The sequence below is a fragment of the Plectropomus leopardus genome, chromosome 10, assembly GCF_026936395.1.
Source record: "Plectropomus leopardus strain MGB_pleo_1.0 chromosome 10, ASM2693639v1, whole genome shotgun sequence".
Lineage (NCBI taxonomy): Eukaryota > Metazoa > Chordata > Actinopteri > Perciformes > Serranidae > Plectropomus > Plectropomus leopardus.
The window spans coordinates 8,052,424-8,071,054 of NC_142185.1; the positions used below are offsets into that span (position 1 = coordinate 8,052,424).

At 40.5% G+C, this 18,631-nt stretch overlaps 1 protein-coding gene across 2 annotated transcripts in view; it reads right to left on the reverse strand.

Annotated features, from left to right (window-relative positions):
• Positions 1 to 245: 245 nt before the first annotated feature.
• The window catches only part of spegb (striated muscle enriched protein kinase b), a 45,965-nt gene continuing 27,579 nt past the window's right edge, over positions 246 to 18,631 (reverse strand). For both annotated transcript variants that reach the window (XM_042494392.2, XM_042494391.2), the window contains exons 18-41: positions 18,393 to 18,565; positions 17,457 to 17,569; positions 17,167 to 17,335; positions 16,907 to 17,003; positions 16,510 to 16,710; positions 16,179 to 16,236; positions 15,994 to 16,071; positions 15,676 to 15,848; positions 15,240 to 15,266; positions 14,947 to 15,099; positions 14,565 to 14,607; positions 14,363 to 14,431; positions 11,508 to 14,247; positions 11,207 to 11,356; positions 10,611 to 10,727; positions 10,042 to 10,209; positions 9,745 to 9,867; positions 9,049 to 9,213; positions 7,652 to 8,468; positions 6,337 to 6,576; positions 5,959 to 6,182; positions 4,637 to 4,712; positions 3,617 to 3,766; positions 246 to 3,464 (exon numbers count right to left, since the gene is read on the reverse strand). In XM_042494392.2, coding sequence (XP_042350326.2) covers positions 3,209 to 3,464; positions 3,617 to 3,766; positions 4,637 to 4,712; positions 5,959 to 6,182; positions 6,337 to 6,576; positions 7,652 to 8,468; positions 9,049 to 9,213; positions 9,745 to 9,867; positions 10,042 to 10,209; positions 10,611 to 10,727; positions 11,207 to 11,356; positions 11,508 to 14,247; positions 14,363 to 14,431; positions 14,565 to 14,607; positions 14,947 to 15,099; positions 15,240 to 15,266; positions 15,676 to 15,848; positions 15,994 to 16,071; positions 16,179 to 16,236; positions 16,510 to 16,710; positions 16,907 to 17,003; positions 17,167 to 17,335; positions 17,457 to 17,569; positions 18,393 to 18,565 — 6,580 coding nt within the window. In that variant the 3' untranslated portion in view covers positions 246 to 3,208. The remainder of the gene's footprint in view (positions 3,465 to 3,616; positions 3,767 to 4,636; positions 4,713 to 5,958; positions 6,183 to 6,336; positions 6,577 to 7,651; positions 8,469 to 9,048; positions 9,214 to 9,744; positions 9,868 to 10,041; positions 10,210 to 10,610; positions 10,728 to 11,206; positions 11,357 to 11,507; positions 14,248 to 14,362; positions 14,432 to 14,564; positions 14,608 to 14,946; positions 15,100 to 15,239; positions 15,267 to 15,675; positions 15,849 to 15,993; positions 16,072 to 16,178; positions 16,237 to 16,509; positions 16,711 to 16,906; positions 17,004 to 17,166; positions 17,336 to 17,456; positions 17,570 to 18,392; positions 18,566 to 18,631) is intronic.

The window sequence follows — 18,631 nt, forward strand, 5'->3', positions numbered from 1 at the left end:
GCTGTGTTTTCAAAAGAGAGCAAACAACCGAAGTAAACACAAAACTAGATGGATGATTGCATTGATTACCTGCAAATTCTTGTTCCGTTTCTACAGATATTTGTTTTTACCCCAAAAACATGCATTGACAAGCACAAATCATCAATTACATTTTTTTTTTTTTTAAATTCAGGAATAGTTCATAGTGAACTTTTCACACGTAGTTTTAATGGTTTGTACAAACAAATGGCTCTATTGTATTCACATATTTGTAATATTTTCTTTATTGTTCATAGCCTTAACAGCTGTCATGCCTTTTTCCATGCCAGATTCAGAAATTTCACAAAATAAAAAGCAGCAGCTATAACAAACACAGTCACTCAATAAATAAACAAATTGCGAAACACACACAAAGCAGTCACATTCATATAATCAAAATAAAGAACTTGTCATTCATTGAACAAACTATGTTCTCTGTGGGTCTAATATCCATCACGAGGCACTGCAACACATTCCACAACATACGGCATAGGATTGTAATACAAAATGTGGAGCAATAAACATGTTTTTTGTTTTTTTTTTCAAAACCCCGTTGTCTGCTTACAAATAAACTCATTTTATAGGTTAAAAGAACATAATATATTGCACAGACGTTTAGAATTGAATGCAAAGTTGCATTCTCATGCTGATCTTGCATGTTTTCATTCAGGTTTAAAACTCCCTCTTCTTTTCTGCATAGGAAATTGACGGAGGCAAAAAGACCGAGCTGCAGAAAAGGGCAGTATTTATCTAGCCATAGCATTAGAATATATAGAACTAGTAAAATAATTTCATATAATCACCAACGATCTGTCAGTCAATACACAGATCAGAACAACTTTTGCTGAATGTGACGCAGCTTTATCATCGTTAAAAGAATCATCAGTGTCTGATTGCGAGTCGTCGATGCTCTTCTTTCACATGAACACAATCCGTCACAGAAATTACATGTTGCGTGTTAAGTGTGCAAATCTGTACTCAATAAACACGTGTGAAAGCAAAGTCAAAAAAATCATAAGTCTGACATTTGTGCAAATGTTTCACATGCTGGTCTTAAAACTGAATTTGCCCTCATGAGGCAGAGAAATATCAAAGAAAATACCAGAAAATAAAAGATCGATTGAATAATGCCTCACTGATTGATGATCGATGTAACGTTTAAGCAAATGTGCTGGTACTGACGCCCGAGGATGCACTTCAAAAACAAATATTTAGGTTTAACCATCTTTTCTCTGAGGTTAGACTGAATAACAGATTTGGAGACAGACATTAAACACTGAGTCATTACCTTTACCTAACTTTCAGTCCAACTGAGGGACAAACAATGTTGTCCTTGAAGAGGATAAGTTCCATGTTTTGAGGGACTAAAATCAGAGGGAAAAAATAGATTAAATGTTTAATTGACCTATTTTGTAATAGTTTGATAAACCAGGCATGTATCCTCTCATTTACATTCTCTTCATGATCTTCTTTTTTCATAATGTTATATTATGTATTTATCAGGAGATACATAAATCACTATATCATATATGGTATGGAATAAGAGAGGCTGTCTCTTATAAATTAACTGAATATATCCTGGGGCTAAAATTTTATGTATTAAATTTATGTCTTGATTAATTTATACAGTGTACGCTTGTATGGGCTGAAAACCAAATGGGTGTATGATGCTTAATTAAGGGAATAAATAAATAATAACTTAGAATTATAACCATTTTAAATGTTACATAAATGTATTTGTAAAAAAAAAAAAAAATCAGCCTTTTAAAAACTAATTTATAAAAACCAAATTACTCTTTTCAAAGCAGTAGCTGTTAGCAATTAAAAATTACAGCAAAAAAAAAGAGAACTAAAACACTCAACAATGTCTTTATAAACATCCTTTCTCAGTTTTTTTAATGCTGACTAATGCTTACTGGTTAAGGGCACTTGGAGGCACCCCAGTATCACCAGTGGGTTTCTAAAGCGATTCAGTTTACCACTAACCCCCTGAATAATCTTACATTTAATAATGAGCTCAGGAAAAGTGCTGTATGCACATCCTGAGAATACATTGACTGACTCAGCAAACTTGTAAACTTCATTTCAGTAAACTCTGCATGGCTAATCACACTGGATCCTTTACACTGGGCTGAGTGGAAGAGCTTAGTTGAACTGGAAGCCAATGTGCTGGTTGGTAGCTTACTTGTGGTGAAGGGACTGTCAGCTGCCGAGCACCAACACAGTGACAGTCCTGCATGGAGCCACTTCTATCACTTGGAGCAAAAATGACGATCGCGTGATGAATTCCAAAACAAAATTCAGATTTTAACAATGAGCTAATCCTCTTAAGTAACATTAGGGAAGAATTTTGTGCTGATTTTAAGAGTGCTTTTCTAATAGCCCTTGTAGAGAATCTTTCAATGTATCCTCTGATCTCAATAGACACTTCAAAAACTCACAAAAAAAGTAACTGGAACTGCTACACTCTTGACAATCACTTAGATGCTACAGCAGTATAAAACTCAGGAACTGTAGCATTAATAACACAGCTCTAATTAAAGTTGGTGAATGGAGAGCACTACTCCTGGCTCGCAACCAAGGAAACAGAATTAGACATCATAGAGTGAACTTCTGGTCAGAAACATTTGGATATGAGACTATAGACGGATGCAGCTGAGTTGTTACTATGGAAAGGCATCAATTGTTTTTTCTTGTTTTGAAATTGTGCTAAGTATTCGTTATTTTGGAATCTCGTGAGTAACGCTTTCATGGTGAGTTACTACAAAGTATCAATATGCATTCCCTCTAATCATTGTAGAGTTGACAGTAAGAAAAGAAGTCTGTTATCCAAAATGTTTGCGAAGTTACAAACCTTGAGGTACTCACTTGACGACAACATCCCGCCTTACATGAACAAGGTCCACCATAGAAAAAAAATACAGTCAGGCTCTTGTAACTTTGTAAAAGTTCCCTTAAGAGTGAAAACTTTCTTTTAGATTCTCTTTAAGAACCAGAAAAGAAAAAGAAAAAACAGACGTCTCTGTAGATCACAGCCACTGCTGGTTTCTTGAGTTTCTTCTTCCGACCAAGTTCAACAACTCAAACCTGAAGTGACCACCCCACCTCAGGGCCCAAAGTCTTGTCTCGCTCTGAGGATGCCCCCCCAACCCCCCTGAAGTCCTGACAACTGCTGTTTGGAAGCCTGTTTTCACTGGGTGACAGGTGTGGTGGGTGACGTTGGCACATTTGGCGTGGCGGGGCTGGTGGGGGTTTGTGGTGAGCTCTGGTAGGACCGTAGGAGGACTTTGTGCTTGGTGGCCACCTCCTCTCGCCTGCGCTGCTGGTCGGCCAAGAATTCCTTGAGACGGGTGGTTGTAAAGGTGAGAGTCTGCCTGCGGAGGCGCATCAGGTAGGCATCCTGAAGCCAGGAGTTATTATAGCAGTCCTTAATGGAGGGACGGGCCCTGTATGTTAGAGATATTAGAGACATTTGAAAAACAAAGTAGGCCACATACAATATTTTCTAAAACCTGCTACTCCGTGTAGTAAAATGACATCTCAGCAGAAAGCAAACAGACATGTTAGGAATTAAAAAAGGGACTCGTGTTCAGCTTACCAAGGGTAGCTACAGAGGATCTTTTTAAGAAACAGAGAGGCACTTTGGGACACATTCTGGTAGAGTTTAGAGAGGTCAAACTTTGCCGCCTGGATCCTGGCTTCAGTCTCCTGCGGATCATTTTCAAGGAAAGGCGACCTGCCACTCAACCTGCAAAATAAAAAGTAGTTTTCACGCTCGCGTATCAAGAATACACAAGTGGAAATAACCATTTTTTTGCTTTAACTTATCATTATAAAGTAAATGTTTATTGAACAAAGTAATATCTGTAGATTAATAACACCAAATGCGTTTAGATTGGTTCCCTATAATCCTCACTTTCACTGTGCAGTTCTGTCTGCCACCAGGTACCATCTCCCAGGAAAATGAAGGCTCGATTTTTGTCACAAATTAGGTGCATCAACTATTGCATAACTAAAACAAGGAAATTTAGTTAAAGGAAAAGTTATTACAGCACTTAAATTTTGCATTGGTGCCTAACAAAACCACCTCTGCAGAAAGGAATGAGGCTGGAACGATAAATTACAATATAAGCCATCATATCTTAGTGGTTTCACTTTGGACTAAAAAAAAAACACAAATTACATGATGTTGACTGATATTTTTTATCTGAATGTGTGTGTTAGTTTTCCTTGTTCTCCTCAAATTCTTGCAGCTTTTTGTACCTTGTACCTTGAAGTTGAGATGAGGACATTGTGTTGATAATGTTTGCTTCTCTCGTTGCGCAGCTGAACTGTCATCTGAATAATTTCTTACTAATGGCTCCGCCAGCTCCACCGGGGGGTTGAAAAGGTTTTTCTTGGTTCAACTTTAATTAGGTCAATTTTGAATTTAATCAATATCACAAAACAACAAGATGACTGTACAATGTAAAAGCACAGTGCATGGAAAGACCTGATATCTGAAATGTAAATGCAGCAGGCAATCTTTCAATCACAGGCCTCGTTTGACATAGATAACACTATTACATTTCTATTTAAAGAGAGCTTACTGGGCGGAAGCTGTGAAAGCAGAACTCACATGATGAAAGTCAGGACGCCCACGCTCCAGATGTCAGCTGGAGGACCCACAACATCCCCTTTCAACATCTCTGGAGCTGCAAGAAGAACAGTATTCTTTATTTTACACACAACTTCAATTACATTTGCAAACAGTCTTTGTACCTCACAGAGTACAGTTTATAACGCGATGCCTTAATTCTGCACCTGTAATAACTTAATATTGTTTATAGCTTTTTAAAATATGTGAATGCTGAGGCTTAGTCAGTTTATAATTCTCCTGTGTTTTCATAGCTGGTACACACCCACTCAGAATACAGTTATATAAACCGTACACATCAACAGTAATGCCAGAAGATCTGTATCAATAGAGTAAATCAACAAACTATCTTTCATTCATACTCTTTTGGAATTACATGTGTCATCAAAGGTGTTTCTCATTTTCTTCCTAAAGATTATATAATGCACATATAAAGGTGCAAAAAGTTATGTTTTTACTACCCCAGTGCACAAAATGACTAACAAATCCTGAGCAAAATTTCTGAATGGGGGCAGTAACAGTAGCGTATAACACTGTGGCAAACAAAATCAGAACTCCGTACAAGACACAGAAAATTAATGCTCTGCAATAAGGTGGTTAGCTTAATCTGTTAATAGTTATGCCTGTTAAGTCCTGTTTGCAGCTGTGTCAGGGAGAGACACTACATAGTACTTAAAATGTCCTCATTTTCATATGTTGTCCTCACAGTCACTAATAGCTGATGGATGTGGTTGTGTAAAACTGAGCATGCGGCATGATCTAATCGTCATGCTGCAACTGCTTAATGTTCCCAAATTCATTCATTGTTTACAACACCAATTAGCATTAGACCAGCAGAAAGAAAACAACAGAGTAATTACCAAAGTGGATAATGCTGCTATGGTTAATGCGTGAGCCAACAACTTCATCCAGCAGACACAAAGTTCAATATTTACTATCCTCTCAACTCTGATTTGGTCTCTACCACCTCCTAAACTATATATCTGGTTCACTAGCTGCTAAATGCTCCACTATGATCACCAGCCAGTAGCTGACTTTGTTTGTCAAACATTTGGTGCTGTGCAGGAAGTGTGCAGTTGGTTTATTATAATGAAAAAAGCTGCCTGCTGTGATGGGAAAGGTGCTGATGAGAGCAGTGAGACTGACTCACAACAGTAAAGCTGTGGGCCATAAACCAATGAGCTGAAAGATGCAAATAAGGTCCTTAGAGTGAAGAAAATTAGGGTGTAATTTGATCTATTGTTAACATAAAAACATTGACTAAAGCAGCTTCAATTTTACACTCTTAGTGGTCTTCGTCTTACACATGTACTCCAGTGTTCCTATGGGAGGGCTGAACTGCTTGAGGAAGAGAGGGTTATAAGTCTGAGCACTGCCAAAGTCGATGATCTTGATGACGTTCATGTAAGTGATGATGACGTTCTCTGGCTTGATGTCCAGGTGGAGGATGCGTCTCGTGTGGAGGTAGTCCAGACCCTGGAGGATCTGCACGATATAGGTGACCACGTCATCCTCTGAGTAACGGAACCTGACAAACACCAGGAAACAACTTGTCAGAGGGAGAATATTTTGAGGCTCATTGATGCATTTCTACGTCAATTCTGCTTATTTATTATGAATGAAAAACCAGGTAATGACTTCACATCAGAAAATCAAACTGAACAAAGCTGCGGTGGCTTCACCTGTCTATGAGGCTGAAGAGCAGCTCCTTTCCACTGCAGTACTCAGAGATCAGCACCAGGTAGCGGGGTGTGACATAAGCTTCATGCAGAGCCATGATCCTGTCGTGATGAAGTGACTTGAGGATGTCATATTCCTGCAACACCACCTGCTTGTTGTCGGCCTCATATGGAACAATCTTAGCCATGAAGAGGTTGCCTGTGGCGTTTTCCCGGCACTCACGGATCACACCAAAACGCCCCCTGTGTGATAAAGAATAAGTCAATAGTATGTCCCTTAACTTTTGGTAAAAAAATCCAAATGAAACATATTCATAATGCAAACATTTTAAAACAGTTTACCCTTTGCCCTTTGAAATGAGTGAGTACTAATTTTGAGGGGCAAAAAGTGAACAAACTTCAACATGTTTTACTTTTACTTTTCAATGGAGAACTAAGCAGAACATGCTATCAAACTGTTAACTGCTCCAAAGGTTTATACACGTTTTTTGTCAGTTTATGTTTTCTTTACCTCCTGATGATTTATATTTGTTTTATTAGCAAAAGCTGAGCTGTGCTCTAAAAGAGAGCCACTTGGCACTAACTGTTTTTTTTATTGGTCACTTGTAGGCAGTGGAACAAGCTGTAAACAAAGTAAGTATTATTGGAGTTGTGTCTCTAGCCACCTAACGAATGTCAGTCCAGTATACACTAGCTCTGTTTTCATACCAACTCCTGATGCTCATTAGTTAGCGTACAATCAGTTTGTAGAGCTTTTTTGCTAAAAACTTTGGTGTTTTCACCTGAGTCACACACTAGCACAGAAACAAAAACAAAAACAAAAGCAGCAAGGTAAAATGACTGTTTTTGTCAATGGAGTCTGGTTTTGGAGGGAGCATAGATAATTTTCACTTTTAGTTGAGTTCCCTGTTGTAGATGGTTGTCTGTTTGGGAAGTACTGAGTGTACGACTGAACGAATAAGACTTAAACTATACTGCATGAGATGTGTGAGTTTGTAAATGGATGCTTTGAAGTAGTTTTGATGATGTTAAACACATCATCTATGACTTCAATTTATCAAGGCTTTTCTCTAAATTTTGTATTCTCTATCAAGGTAGAGGCATGTGAGACAAACAAAGTTTTCTTCATAAATTCACGTAACACAGTGTGTAATTTATATAGAAATGGTCATTTGGGCAGTAAAGTATTCTTATAATCTATACGTATCAAAAGTTTATTTTCAAGGTACAATTTGCTGTGAGCTCACCTTTAAGTTCGTGTCTCTATATCTCTCTCTAAGTATCAATATTACAGTCAGGTTTTGTCAGTAGTCACTACCTTGCTTTCTCATCCATGAAGGTGTAAGGCTTCTGTGGGACTCCCTGGCGCAAAGATCCCTCTCCAGGCTTGCCCAACGGCGTCCTGCGTCCCGAAGGTGTGGCCCGTCCTGATGGCGTGATCCGCCCAGATGGGGTACCGCGGCTGTCTCCTCCCTGCATCAGTGGTGTCAGACTCTGCACCACCACCACAGGTGGCGAGACGGGTAGCGAGACAGGCACGGGTGGTGAGACGGTCACAGGAGTGACTGAAAGTGTGGTAGTTGTTGGGGTGGAACTGGGTTGAGAAGGTGGAGCAGCATGAGCGCTCACAGCTGGCACGTACATGGGAAGAGAGGAAATAGGTTTCCCAATGGCAGGCCCAGGTGGTGGTACAGGAGAAGGGGATTGGGTGGTTGTGGGTCCCACATTTACAGGACTCTTAGGTTTGGGAGGGACAACAGGGGGCGGTGCGAGTTTGGTCTGGGGTTTGCTCACACTGATGCTAATGGTGGTCTTGGCTTTGGCTGGCGTGGTTTGGGCAGCCGTGGGGGTCTGAACAGGAGCTTGTTCTGAGGGAGCTGTACTGATGGGCGGAGTAACAGCAGGAAGGCTAGCATCAACCTGCACAGCGGGTTTAATGGTGACTGGAGAAGCAGATTTAGCCACCGATGGGGCAGGAGCTGACGTTGAGGGAGGGGCGGGTGTTAGTGTTGTGGATTTACTAGGAGCCAGTTTAATGGGAGGCACTTTCATGGATGACATCATCACCACAGGGGGAGGAGGAGAAGTTGCAGGAACAGTCTTGACCACCACTGTAGAACTGGATTTAGCTGGTTCTAATTAAAGACAAGGAGAGAGAGGATGACAACACATGCATTGTGATGATCTACAGCTCAGACTTATTTTGCAACACACCGTCAAATGTGCTTGAATCATTTTTAATGTATGTTTGCTTGGGCCCACTCCATCAAGTTTGAGTTTGATTCTTCTGGCATTGTGACATAAAAGAGTGATTTCTCAGTTTGAATATAATGACCTGTTGTCAAGCGTTTGTTAAGCGCTGCGCCAGAACCAGTGAGGAGTAAAAACAACAAAGGCAAGCCCTGTAGACAGGAAAGACACTGCTATCAAGGCTGTTATAAATCAACATGTCTTCACCACACATCAGTGTGGACTTAAACTGACATTAGATTCAGGTCTATACTAGATGTTACTGATTGGTTGGGGAATACTGACTCCCCTTCCCCCACCTAATTTGGGCAGACTGGAGATTATGTCAGACTGAAGATGGAGACGGAGTGTAAAGACTTAACACTGTCTGATATCAGGTAAGGACAGACATGAATGAGTTCACTCAGAGCAACTTAATGTTCATCAAACAGCCTTCTCTAAAGTAAACACAAAGGTCTCACATACCTGACACATCCAGGCTTACTACTTCAGAGAGGTTGCTGTAGGGGCCTTGGCCAGCTTTATTGACACATGCCACCCTGAACCTGAAGGAGCCCCCTGCTGGCAAGTCCACCACATTGTAATAACAGTCTGCCACGCCTGTAGCCACGATCAGCCAGTTGGTCTCACCTGGGGAGTAAAAATAACATCAGTGCATCCATGTTCTTTGAAGAGACAGTTTTTTTAGTGGATTTACATCACACTTGCCATTTTTCTACATCAAATACACAAACACACCTTGTTTTGTTATTTATAAGTCTCACTTCTCGTGTGTTGATGAATCATTATTGTATTGCCATTTTCATTCTTATAAATGGTGGCTCATATGTGGCAAGCCACTTTGTTGTATTTATGGTTCAGGTTTTTACAACTAATCTGTTCTCAACATATAGTTCACTCCTTTACCTTTACTACTGTATGCCACAGCCTACATGGTGCTACTGATTTGCAGTAAATGTATGTTGTTTAATATCGTGGCTGATGAGATTAGGTGTGTTTCATGGTTGTTTTGGGAAAAAAACAATAATTCCTGGTAAACTCTCCTCAATACTCTGACTTCATTATGTCTTGGATCTATTAAAACTTATGAAATAGATAACATTTGTGGACATCTCATTTAAAATGGAATAAAAAATGTAAACAATGCCATTAGACACTAACCCTCTGCTCTCCTCTCCAGAGAGTATGTGCACGGGGCCATAGTGTCTGAGGGCCTCCACAGTACCAGGGCTGTGTTGTTGTACTTCTGAGGTATTTCAGGGGTCCCAGGACGATTAGGTAAACCTGTAAAACAAATATATTGGTATGAAAAACATATCACTTGCCCCCCAGCTTCTTTCCAGGCTCTCTCTGGTCTATTCATCAACCATATTTATTTATATATAGAACCTAAAGAACTAACTGGGTTTACTGCTCCTCACAGACAGACTTAAAAGTGATGAATGTCTCAGTTCTTACGAGCAAGAGATATTGTGCAAGAGCTGGACACAGTGGCCAGGGGGTTTGTAGCGACACATTCATAGACTCCTGCATCCTTCTTGGTGGTCTGCATGATCATCAGTAGCTGCCGGCCATCAGGGCAGGCAATCATGTTCATCCTGGCATCAATCTCCAGGGGCTTCTTATCTGAGGAAACATGCAATAACAATGGTCTTTTACAGAATTATGAGATATAATGAAGACGGAATTTTATTATAAATGAAAACAATGAAAAGTGACAAAAAATATTATGATAGAAACTATAAAGCACTTATCAGAAGGTAATCACACACATAACTGCTGGTTACTCCATTTCTAGAGTAATGAGGAATTTGTTTATTTATTTGCAATGTATGCAACCTCTGTTGCATGGTGCATGGTACCATATGTTCATATGTAGCAATATGCAGTGCAAGCCATCATGGCTTTGCACTCATGCACCCAAGAATAATTATGCAAATTACTGTAGCAAGTGAAGTGATTCTGACCGTCCATCTGTGAGACCATCACTTAAGTAACACTGCCTTGTTTACATCAGAGATCTTTACCCTTCATCCAGGTGATGTGTGGGTGGGGGCTCCCTGCTGGCAGACAGCTGAGTGTGACTGGATCCCCCTCCAGCAGGACATGATCTCTCAGTTTGATGTGGAATACTGGAGGGAAATCTGTAAGCAAAAGACACGAAGCCAATAGTTAATAATGTTCTTATTGTTATATGATATAATGCTTACAGTCATTAATATAATGTATATTGATGAGCGAAATTAAAAAGTAGGATTTACTTTACCCACTGACAGTTAAGACCACCAGCATAGGAGTCAATGCATAATTTCTGTCCAAGGATAAGCTAGAAACATATGTGTTTGTGTTCTTCCCACAATTGTACATATATTATATGATAACATGATCAGCATGTCAGCACCTCCAATTTTGCAACCTCAGGGTGATGACAAGAGCAACAGTTTCCACTCTTTCTACTAAGCTAAGGTAACTGGCTGCTTCCTCTAGCCTTATATTTAATGGACAGATATACATGAGTGGTCTTCCCATCTGACGTTTGGGTAGAAAGGAATACCTTCCAAAATCTCAAACTTTTGACACAGTAAAATCAAAATCTGTTCATGCATAGTCTTGTGTGACTTACCAGAGGCCAGTTTGGAGTACTGGCGTGTGCGTAGGGAACTATTTTCTCTAGAGATTGCTGATGGTATGTCAGGCTGTGATACTGTTTTGTCACGCCTCCCTCTAGTTAGGCCCCATCGATCCCAGCGGGATCTGCGCTCAGCCTCCGCAACTTTACAGAAAAGCAAAACAAAAACAAAAAAAATAAAAACAATCAATCCATGAATCAATCATCATGCATTTAGGAAAGTACAACTGATAAAACTTAAGTTAAATGTGGAGTAAAAATATTTCAATAAGATGCTTAAGTAATGGCTTCATACCCTTTGTTGTTTCTGACTTTAGGCTGGACATAGAGTCTAGGGACTCCGATGAGGCACCATTACTGGCCTGAGATGCCAACTGGTTCTGAGGAACACTGGGAACCTTCGTGGCACGGCTCTCTGATGTTGCACGACGAAGCATGGAAAGAATGGGTGTCCTCTTGGTTTCCTTGTCCTCTGATGCTCTCCTTTCCTCTGAGTAGCTGCGAATTCTTGTGGAGATCCCAGCCACTGTTGATTCAATCTTTCTGCGCATTGCCAAGACTGGTGATTCATTAGCTTTCTTAAGCTCCTTTTCATCTTGTTCTACCACCGTATTATCTCCACCATCCATGCGCGTCATCTCAACCTCCTTCTTGTCCTGTGACCCTCTGCGGCCGATAGTCCAAGAAAGCCTACGTCTTGAAGCGATGGAATCTTCCTCTTTGGTTGTTTCGTCCTTGCGCTCAGTTGACGGCGTTCTCTTCAGGCGCATAGAGAGCCTCCTCATAAAGCCTTGGTCCTTTTGAGCTTCGCGAAGGTCCTGAACTGACTTGGACTTCTCCTCAAGTCTCCTTTGTGCTAATTCCAAAGGTGCACCAATTGGCCCAGGTCTGTATATCTCTTCACCCGACTCTGTGGAGTCTGATGAGGTTGCTTGTGATTTGTCCTCATTCTTTGACCGTGACAGAAATTTCAGACTTCTTGTTAGGGAAGATTCCCGTTTTTTGAAGCGGGCCTCAAAGACTTCTTCAGAGGTAATGTCCTCAAAGTCATGTCCTGCTGAGAGCTCTTGTTGGGATGAGGAATGTGCAATAGTCTTTGGCGGACTAGGTTCTTTTGTCATCATTTCTGGTGACGCTACCCTGGAATATACAGCAGGGTGCTCAGTGGTTGAGATGATGGCTGGCTGTGGTGCACCAGGTAAAGCAGCGGTCATGCTGGCAGGTGAAGGTGTGGGTGCAACTGTTTCAGTTGGCACAGAGGATGATGAGGTGGCTGGAACAACAACAGGTGTAGAGGGGCCTAAAGGTTGTTCATTGGGAGGCTGAATTGCAGGGACCATGATGGTCTGCATTATACTTGCATAAGCTGAAGTCCTTCCATCTGGAAGAACAACTCGAGCAGGAGGCGAGGGTGTTACATAAGTTGACACAACATTTGTTGATGGATGGGAATATTCTTGTGTTGGTCTCACCATAACTGAGCTTGTGGTTATGATCATATCAGAAGATTTAGCAGGTACTTCTTCCTCAACCATTTCTTCGGAAACATCTACATCTTCTTTAGCACTTGATTCAGCGATTCTTTCCTCTCCTTCTTTGATACTCTCTTCTTCTTCTTCTTCTTGCTCATTTCCTCCTTCTTCCTCCATCTTCTCCTCTAGTTTAGAGCTTTGGACCACAGGGGGTGGTGTGGGAATTCTCTGGCCCGTATACTCAGACTCAATCATTGGTTCTTCTGATATGCTCATGTCCTTCTCTGAGAAACCACTTGTGCTCGATCTCTCATCAAAATTACTATCTGTAGTCAGCCCATCCATCTTTTCGTTCATAGTGTCATCAGGTTTTATCTCTCTTTCCATTAATGATTCCTCGCTTTCTGTTTTGGTTGGACTTTCCTGCATAACAGACTCTGGTGTCGGTGGTTTTGGTGAAGGTTCCCTGGGAGTCACTGGACGAGAGTCTAGCTTGATTTGCTCAGTGAGAGCTGACATAGATATAGCCTCCTTGAGCCTTCTCTCTTCTACCTGTGCAACAGGAATCTCCAAAGGAGCTCCTGACCGGCGGTGTAATGCTATGGGTTCTGAATCACCTTGACTAAAAGAAGCAGTTTTGCGCAAGACTTTGGGTTTGGGAACTTCCTCTGTAGCACAATCGCTGGATGCAGCTCTGATTAGTGGTGGTGGGCCCAAACGAGCAGTGCGAGGGTAGCGATCTGAGGATATTGCACGTTTTTCATCTCCCATTCCCAATGTTTCCAATAGAGGTCCTCTCAGTCCGCTCATCTTGTTGTCCACCGAGCCACCACGAAGCAGTCGCTGTCTCATCAGTTCAAGTTTAAGAGCATAGTCTTCTTGACTCATCTTGGCAGTTCCTGGGCTGGTGCTTCTTCTTGGTAGCTCCATAGAGACAGCCTTCTTCAGAACTCTTCTTCCATCCTCTTGGTTTCCTTCTCCAGCTGCTTCCTCAGGTGTAATGCGGAGCAGCAATGCGCTGTCAGCTGAGCCTCCGCGTCTTAGTTCACCTCTTCGTCGTCCACCCTCTGGTTTGTCTGACTCCATGCTTGAACCTCTTCGCAGGGGTTTTCTAGTCAGCTGTGACTTTTGTGGTAATTCTGCAAGTGACTCTTCATCTGAGGAACCCCTGTCATTGTCCTGTGACGACCTTTTCCGCAGGCGGCCTTTGCCTGTTGATTCGACTCCTTCTTTGTCCATTTCTGTCGAGTCACACTCCATTGCCTCAGGGGCTTGATCAGGAGACCCAGACCATTTACTGGATCCTTCCTGCTTTCCTGTTTCCTGCTCATTGCTTTGTATGTCATTAAGTGACATCCTTGATCCAGAAAACTCCATGTTAAGTGGCATTGGGATAAATGGCAATTCATCAATGTCTTCATCAGAGTCTGAAGATGATGATGGCAAAGGTGAGCCTTCTTTAAGGTGCCTGGGAACTGCAATGGAGATATGGCTGGAGGAATCATTCAACAGCTCTGGGATTGACCTCAAGACCATTTTTGATTTATAGCTGATTAGTGAACGCTGTAAAATAGAAATATGATAGCATAAAAAAAAGATGCAACCATTGAATGCCTTATAAGCATTTGGGGAGTAATGCAATAAAGTAAACCAAAATAGGAAATAAAATAAGCCTCACCTGCCATTTCCTGCGTGACACAAACTTCTTCAGGGCCTCTGTACTTATGGCCTTCCCCTTGCTAAGTGTCTGTACAATAAATAGACATTCAATGTAATGAAAAAGCTGTGAAAAGGGCCTCGCTCACCATCTTCAAGAATAAATTACTGCAGAAAGAGGTTGTGGGTGATAAACTCTGTCGTGTGAAGTGGCCTTGTCTTACCTTGAACCAAGGGTGTCGGAGGCATTCTTTAGTATCAGGTCTCCTACAGGAAAATGAGGCATATTTCAGTTCTCTAGATTTATATACATTTGTTTTATTGTCTAGCTTGGTAAAGTGTGGTCTCTTAGCTATCCTATGTGACAAGGACCAAAGGGAGACTTTGAGTGTTAAAGACAGGAGCAAGAAAATAATTGAATATAAAAAAACAAATGTTCATCTGTTCAGCAACTATTATTAGAAAAAATAATTAACATGAGGGACTTTGTCTTCTTAATCACCTTATAGGGAACAATTTCTAAATGCAGTTACAGAATGGTGAATAAATAAATAAATAATAGACATAGAACACATCTTGATAAAGAGATCCAGTAATTTTACTCACAGTCTGTCTGCTACAAGCAGCTTTATGATGAATCCTTTAGCCTCTCTGCAAAGGTCAGCAAACATGCTCTCCTCAAAAGCTACATTATAGTTCCTGATGTTCAGTAGAGAGCTGCGGTCGTTCTCTCCAGCAAATGGAGAAACTCCAGTCAAACTGGAAACAGAAACAAACATTTTTAATAATCACCTATGGATAATCCTGAACAGGCAAACATATCAAAAACTAACACTGATATTCAGCATCCTGAAATACATTTAATAACATAGAAAATAAAAGATAAAAATTTTACTCACCACAGGTATGCGATAACTCCGACTGACCTAGGAAAATACAGAAGAGAATTAAAAAAAGGTAGTGTGTTGTGGTTTTGGCAAAAAAAGTTTAATTGATCACATATTAAGGCTGAATATTTGAAATGGTTTTAATACTGCTGTGCTTTTTGTGTTCTTTCTTATTGTTAATGTTTACTGCAGTTATTCTGCTGTTTTCTGCTTCTAACCAAGAACATTGTAATGTATAACCTTGTTACATTTATCTTTTTAATACAATTTTTAAATTTAAATCGTATGCCCTTAATGACAATTTTTTCCTCTGGTACCAACAATGTTATCGAAAATGGATATTTTTTAGTGTATTGTAACAAAGTTAGAAATTCCAGTATTGTGACAACAATAGTGTGTTAAGATAGAACAACAAATAGTTTTGTTATAAATTAAACTGATACTCTACCAGATGTCTGTTGCTTTTGACACAGGGGTCTGATTGACAATTTCTGGAGCTACAAATTCTGGTGTGCCATATTTGCAGTACTGAGTGTCATCGGGTGTGATCTGCACTGCATTGCCAAGGTCACAGATTCGGATCTGATCGCTGTGGGAGTCTGCCATGAGGACGTTATCAGGCTAAGGAAAAAAAAAATTATTTTATCTTGTTCTGCCATCAGAATACATATTTTATGGTGATTTGGTATATGTAACAACAACAACGTTTTTATTTCCAAAGGAAGACAATGAAAGTGCGGGAGAGTGAGGATCCACGAGCATCTACCTTAATGTCCAGGTGTATGATGTTTAGATGATGAAGGTAGTCCACACCCTCAAGCACTTGTCTTATACATGAACGTACCTAGGGTCCCAAAACACAAACATATCCGTACAGTTGTCATTTATGAGACAAATAAATTATATTAAATCGCAATAACATTTGTTGAGCAGTCACAAAACAGGACTTACATCAGACTCCATTACTGTAGATTTTCGTGTGAATCTGTCGAGCAGCTCCTCATGGCATCTTTGAACATTAATTAAGGCTATTCTTTCTGGACCTTAAGATGAAGTGTTAAAAAAGTGCTAATTATAATACATTTACAGTTAGTATGCAAGCACACAGGTTGATTTCCATTTTAACAAGACAAGTTTTTTCATAGAAATTTTTCCAGAACAACACAACGCTACATAAAGGAAAGAGACCTAAACACTTTATTCGTCATTTCACTTCCTTTTCAAGGCTAATTGTTTATTCTACATGAAAATACTTTGTGTGATGGCTGCATAAGAAGGATACAATTCAGTGATGATGATGACTGCATTCTTTTTCTCAAAGGCATCCTGAAAATAAAGGATTCTCTCATGGTCCAGCTTGGAAAGCAGGTTCATCTCTCTGAGAGCAGACGCCTTCTTTTTGGCTCGTGTGGAGATAAACTTTGCAGCATACTCCACTTTGCCAACCTTTTGGGTCACACGTTTCACATAGGAAAATGCACCTCTGGAGGAAAAAATCAGGAGGAAAAATTAGTTCATAGCTACTTAACTGATATGAGTAATAATTCCAAATATAGACGCAATAAGACATGAAAAAACACAGCCTCATTTTGTACATAAAAAAACTGATTCAAGTGCAGACAGTGGATTTCCTGTATTATATTGCATCAAAGTATGGAATTTCAAAAGTAATGTCCAACCTTCCAATTTCCTTGTGGATGTCATAGTTGTCAGTCAGTCTGCGCATTTTCCTGAGAATAGTCTCCTCGTCATCCATTGGATCCTCTTTACGTTTAGCTACAGTAGTGAGCAAAGGTTAATTAGAAATGGGCATATGTACAGCTAAATCCAAATAAATACAAGCTACAATGGTCATGTTAGTTCCTTCATTTAGCTTGTTAGCTGTGCAGTAAGGGGACTGACAGATATTTTTTATGGCTCTGAGAGATTGACCTCATACCGTCATGAATGGTGAGTTCAGCTTTACAGGACACAGATCCTGCCAAGTTCCTGGCAGTGCAGGTGTAAACCCCGGAGTCTTCAGGACGAGCATTTAGGACGACCAGGGAACATTCGTTATCATCGTACACAAATGTGTAATGACAGCTCTCTGACAGCAGGATATCATTCTGAAAGCAAACAGTAAATGATTTGTAAATTTACTTTTGAAGAAATTATTCTGCTGTGTAATTCAGTTTATCTCGGTAACTACTTATTTAACTACTTTTGACAGCTAAAAAGTGAAAAAACCTTGAGCCAGAGGATGTCAGGAATGGGCTTGCCCTCCACAACCACAGCAAAACGAGGGGTCTCTCCAGCGCAAACATCCAGGTCCTCCATGATAGTTTCAAATGTTGGTGGAGCTGTGAACAGAGTTGCAAAGGTGAAATACCAAGTTAGCTTTAGATAGATAAATGCAAAGATGGATAGTAGAACTGTAGTGCTTTGTGTATTTTTCCGGTGCACAAAGCCACACTCAAGAAAGACGATATGAAGACTGACACTAGTAATACGAAACACGAGTTCACAAGTTTCACCCACAAACTGTTTGCCATACACCATTAACAGCATATCGAAGGTTAGCACAAAAGGTGTATTGCTGAAGTTCAAAGACCCGCCCGCAGGTTTCTGGTCAACTACAACGGCAATGGAGCCAAAGTTGTATTTAAGGCGAGGACGAGATGTTGCTGTGCTGGTATTGCCCATTCTAGCTCACTGAATTAGTTTACTGGGACACTTAATGAAACTAAGCTATCATTAATATTAATAAATCAACCTATGCTTTTTGTACTATGACGTCCCAAAATGTGAAAAAGGTCCATTGTAATTGTAATTTTTTTTCTTCTATTTATTTTGCATTTTTATTCAAATTTAACAATAGAAGTCATTCAGTTTTATAGCATGTTCTAAGATTTTGCCTTGTGGGACATTGAGATCAGTGCTCGTAAAAAAAAAATAGCTTACCAAAGCTGCCAGCGCATAAAATGCTACCTCAATGCCTCGCAAAAGGAATGTGTCTGTCTTTGACACTTGCACTACTGAGAAAAAATTTTTAAAAAATTAAAAAGTATCCTCTTTTTTTTGAGTGGGTGGGTGGGGAGAATCCTAAATAGGGGTATGAAACAAACCATGAATTTTGCGTACCATTACACCCCTAACAGATAGACAAATCAGTCTACCGCCTACCTGCCATCTCTACGTTGAAGGTGCAGGTGTCGCTGCCATACTTGTTGGAAGCCACAAACATCATCTCGCCGATGTCAGCACTCTTCACTTTAAGCAGCTTCAGCGTGTGCTGGTCATCATCTGGCATTGTCATCTCGTACAGGCCTGGCTTGCTGGAGAGGACCACCCCCCTCCTGTGAAAAAGTGTTTGTTTTGTAAACCAGGATTCATATGATGCAGGCAAGAGAGCCGGTGTGGTG